Source organism: Alosa pseudoharengus, unplaced genomic scaffold (genome assembly GCF_046254945.1).
Source record: "Alosa pseudoharengus isolate Yale_2024_CS ecotype anadromous, Long Island Sound unplaced genomic scaffold, YU_APseudo_1.1 YU_APseudo_1.1_scf_441, whole genome shotgun sequence".
Classification (NCBI taxonomy): domain Eukaryota; kingdom Metazoa; phylum Chordata; class Actinopteri; order Clupeiformes; family Clupeidae; genus Alosa; species Alosa pseudoharengus.
In genome coordinates this window covers 1-5,000 of record NW_027468800.1, presented here as the reverse complement: position 1 = coordinate 5,000, position 5,000 = coordinate 1, and the positions used below count along the sequence as shown (strand labels likewise).

Genomic DNA, 5,000 nt, shown 5'->3' with positions numbered 1-5,000 from the left:
ATACATAAACATACTGTACATACAGCTCTGGAAAAAGTTCAGAGACCACTGCACATTTGCAGCTTTTTCTAATGTCATCCTACGGTTGCTAAGTGACATTCGAATGAGTTGACAGTCATACTCAAAATAAAGAGATCACTGTAGATTTTTTTTTTCTCAACCGGTTGTAATATTCACACGGGACGGGTGTATCGAGTTTTAGCCGATTTGTTTCATTACATCTCTTAGGGTACTGCAGTGAATGGAGCATTCTTCAGCATTATAAAGAGCCGTGTAATAAATAAATATATATATATATTTATTTATATATATATATATATATATATATATATCAGAGGAGGCTCCTTCATTGAGGAAAGGGAGGAACACCCTCCCTAAAATTTCAGAGAAAAATAACAAATATATAAAGTGAATTACTAATCTGATAAATTACTGTTAATATTACTATTTTTAACACTTTGAATGAACAAAATCGTTCCCCTAGATCAAAATGCCAACAGCACCCCCTATCGCAATTGAAAATTACTGTATGGAGGAGCTTCCTCCTCAAGCCCCTCATTGAAGTCCATTATAAACGCCTCGGACCCCAGCGGCTCGTGAATCACGTCGTTTTCAATGGCCAAGGGAGGAAGCTCCTCCGTACAGTAATTTTCAATTGCGATAGGGGGTGCTGTTTTTAGCGGCAACGGTTCAAGAATGTTATCTGCAGTCAAACTACGAATCTTATGTTGAACGGAAAGCTTGTTTTTTGCTCGTGAAATAAACAGTACAATGGAATCAGAGGACAATCTCAAATCTTTTATACATTCAAATACACTGCAAATACACTGATAATGTTTATCAAAGCAGGAAGACCAGCTCCAAAAATTCATATTCCAAAACAAGATGGTAAGTGTAGGCTACTGAATTCTACATAGTCAGACAAATAGGCTACTCATGGCTAACTGGTAACGTTAGCACAGAAAACAATCAGCCATAGCCTACTGCTGGCCTGTCACATTAACAGCTTTAAAAACAATAGCATGTTACAAATAACCACATTTAAGGTCTATTTTTAATGGTAAATAGTTACATGGTTTTATAAAACAAGTGTCTATTTTTATTATTATAGACTTTTTTGCCAATGTATTACACTGAGCAAAACCTCCAGACTTTCCGTAATTTTGCACATCTGGAAAACAGTATTTCATAACTAGACCTACATATCTTCCCTGACTTCCCAGACCTAAATTTACATTTATTTACATTTACATTTATTAATTTAGCACTATTATCCAAAGTGAGTTATATATTTAAATTATATTACAAAGTCCATTGTCCCTGAACAAATTGTCCCCCCCATAGTACATACTGCTGCTATAAATGTGTCTGGGTAGGCGGCCTACATACTCTATTGTTCACATATGCCATCACAACCTCACATTTGCCACTAACGCCAATCAAGCAGACATTCCTTCCTCCGTTATTTTTTTAACCACCAGCCGCCACTGATATATATATATATATATATATATATATATATATATATTTATTTATTACACGGCTCTTTATAATGCTGAAGAATGCTCCATTCACTTGAATGGGCCTTCCCAACGTTCGGTGGTCTGATATTTCTCGATAACAGACCGTTGCTAAGTATAACAGACCGCTGTTAAGGAAAATGGGTTTTGTGCTGCTAATTCATGTCTTTCATATCACTACGCAAGTACTGGAACTTCATTCAAAAGTGAAAGCAGACGGTTGATCAGCTGTGTTCTAAAGAATGTTTGATTCAAGTTAAGTGTGTGCTGTTGCGAACTATTTTTTTCTCAGCAAAAGCCACAATGAAACGGTAACAAATTGGCTATAGCCTAGGCTACTTAGGCTAAAGAGTCATATCGTTGGGAGTTTATTGTTTCGTTTTGGCAAGTAGCCGTGTAATAAGCGGGATAGGTAAATAGGTCCCTTCAGGGCGGAACAAGACCCCTCCACTGCGCGTCCGGTCCGGGTCCGGTTCGGGTTCGGTTCGCCCTGTCGGGACCTATTTCCCTCCATGCTCTTGGAGACACAGCAATCCTTCTGGCAATGGAACGTATTGGTGTGCCATTCTGGAGGAGGAGGAGAGGAGGAGGAGGAAGGAGGAGGAGGAGAGGAGGAGGAAGAAGAAGGGGAGGAAGGAGAAGGAGGAGAGGAGGAGGAAGAGGAGGAGGAAGAAGGGGAGGAAGGAGGAGGAGAGGAGGAGGAAGAAGGGGAGGAAGGAGGAGGAGAGGAGGAGGAAGAGGAGGAGGAAGAAGGGGAGGAAGGAGGAGGAGAGGAGGAGGAAGAAGGGGAAGATAATGAGGAGGAGGAGGAGGAGGAAGGGGAGGAAGGAGGAGGAAGAGGAGGAGGAGGAAGAAGGGGAAGATAATGAGGAGGAGGAGGAGGAGGAAGGAGGAGGAAGAGGAAGATAATGAGGAGGAGAGGCGTCAGCACCTTGATGGAGATGAGGTCGGTGATGAGGGGCATGAAGATCATCTCCTCGCCATCCCAGCTCTGACGAGAGTTGGCCTCGATACGCCCTTTCAACTTCCACCGCTGCCGACCGTACCGCATGAAGATCTGAGAGAGAGGGAGGGAGAGAGGGATGGAGGGAGGGAGAGAGGGGGAGAGAGAGAGAGAGGGGGAGAGAGAGAGAGAGGGAGAGAGGGGGAGGGAGAGAGAGAGAGGGAGAGAGAGGGAGGGAGAGAGAGAGAGAGAGAGAGAGGGAGAGAGAGAGGGATGGAGGGAGGGAGAGAGAGAGAGGGAGAGAGAGAGGGGGAGAGAGAGAGGGAGAGAGAGAGAGGGAGAGAGAGAGAGAGAGAGAGAGAGAGAGAGGGGGAGAGAGAGAGGGAGGGAGAGAGAGAGAGGGAGAGAGAAGGAGGGAGAGAGAAGGAGGGAGAGAGAGAGAGAGAGAGAGGGAGAGAGAGAGGGGGAGAGAGAGGGAGAGGGGGGATTAAATATTTTTTTATTTATATTTATATTTTTCACACTGATCAATTCTGCTCATGTTTTCCATTTTGTATTGAATGTACATCACACTGCTTTGGCAACACGGATACCACCAATACAGCTTGTATGAATTAGAGAGAGAGAGATATGAAGGGAAAGAGAGAGGGAGGAAGGTAGGGAAGAAAAGAGGGAGATGGGGATAAATGAGAGATGGGGGGATGGAGAGAAAAAAATAACAGGGGAGGGGATATAAATAAACTAGACCAAGAAAAAAATAGAGATCGAAAGAGAGAGATAGAGAGAGGGGGAGGGAGAGAGAGAGAGAGGGAGTGGGAGAGAGAGGGGGGGATTAAACCGTGCTAATGTGCTAATGTGCTCACTAATGAATGCGCCAATGGCATTCTACATTCTAACAGTGTAACCAATCACAGTCACCGCCACACAGGGCACTTAGTCACTGACCGTGTGTGAGAGTGAGTGTGAGAGTGTGTGTGAGTGTGAGAGTGTGTGAGAGTGTGTGTGAGAGTGTGTGAGAGTGTGTGAGAGTCAGTCAGTGTGTGTTTTAAAAGCTCGTTGACTCTGCTGTGAGGTGTGTGTATTGTATAAAGACCAGTGACAGAGCCGTGTGTGTGTGTGTGTGTGTGTACGTGTGTGTGTGTGTGTGTGTGTGTGTGTGTGTGTGTGTTTGTACGTGTGTGTACGTGTGTGTGTACGTGTACGTGTGTGTGTGTGTGTGTGTGTGTGTGTGTGTGTGTGTGTGCGTGTGTACGTGTGTGTGTGTGTGTGTGTGTGTGTGTGTGTGTGTGTGTGTGTGTGTGTGTGTGTGGGGGTTGCTAGGAGAAAAGCGATTACGGAGGCGCTCGGCGAGACGCCGGTAAACAGGACGAGATCTCATCTAATCTGGAGGAGGAAGAGAACAGCACTCGAGTACATTACACAGGGAACGAGGGATGAGAGGGAGAGAGAGAGAGAGAACAGGAAGGGAAGGACACAGAGAACACGTGAGAGGAAGAGATGAGCGAGGGATAGAGAGAATAAAAGAAGAAAGGCAAGAGAAGTCACACACGTCAAGAGATAGAAAGAGAGAGAGAGAAAGAGAGAGAGAGAAAGGTAAAGAGGCATAAACAGAAAGATAGACAGATATCAAGAAAGAGAGAGAGACAGAGAGAAAGACAGAAAGAGAAAGAAAGCAAGGAATATAAGGGATGTATAGACAGAGAGAACAAGGGATAGATGGATAGATAGATAGATAAAAAGAGATAGATAGATAGATAGATAGATAAATAGATAGATAGAACGATAGATAAAGAGAACGAGGGATAGAGAGAGTGTGAGAGAGAGAGCACAGGGGAGCAGGTGAGGGGCCCATGTGTGGAATGTTCACCTGATACAGAGAGGACAGGATGGAGAGAGAGAGAGAGGGAGAGAGAGAGAGGGAGAGAGGGAGAGAGCGAGGGAGATGGAGAAAGAGAGAGGGGGGGAGAGAGAGAGGGGGAGAGATAGAGCAAGGGAGATGGAGAGGGAGAGAGAGAGAGAGAGAGAGAGAGAGAGAGAGAGAGAGAGAGGGAGAGAGAGAGAAAGGGAGAAACTGGGAGAGTGTTCAGGTCACTTACCTCATACTGATCCCCTGGACACAGACGGGCAAAGCCGGCCAGACCTGGAGAAAGGGGCAAAGAAAACACACACACACACACACATGATTACATCGGGAGTGTGTGTGTGTGTGTGTGTGTGTGTGGTCAGTTCACTCTACCACTGATGACTCAGTAGACTGTGAGGATTAACATTTACTCACACACACACAGTACACACACACACACACACACACACACACACACACACACACACACACACATATGAGGGGCCGTCTAGGCCTTAATTCATACTTGGTCTTACACACACTATCATAGTCTTGCACATACACCACTATACTCATGCACACTCACTATTATAGTCATTTTACATGTATGTATGAGAGGGTATAATCGTGTATGTGAGAGAGTATAGTAGTGTATGTGAAGGAGTATAGTAGTGAATGTGAGAGAGATCTCTCT

The 5,000-nt window shown here is 44.7% G+C and overlaps 1 protein-coding gene across 1 annotated transcript in view; it reads right to left on the bottom strand.

The window, feature by feature from the left end:
- LOC143103475 (rho family-interacting cell polarization regulator 2-like) overlaps positions 1-4,637 on the bottom strand; it is a gene marked incomplete at its 3' end in the record, with an annotated part of 12,545 nt that extends 7,908 nt beyond the window's left edge. Inside the window, exons 1-2 of the mRNA XM_076267258.1 lie at positions 4,560-4,637; positions 2,452-2,577 (exon numbers count right to left, since the gene is read on the bottom strand). Coding sequence (XP_076123373.1) covers positions 2,452-2,571 — 120 coding nt within the window. The remainder of the gene's footprint in view (positions 1-2,451; positions 2,578-4,559) is intronic.
- Positions 4,638-5,000: the final 363 nt, after the last annotated feature.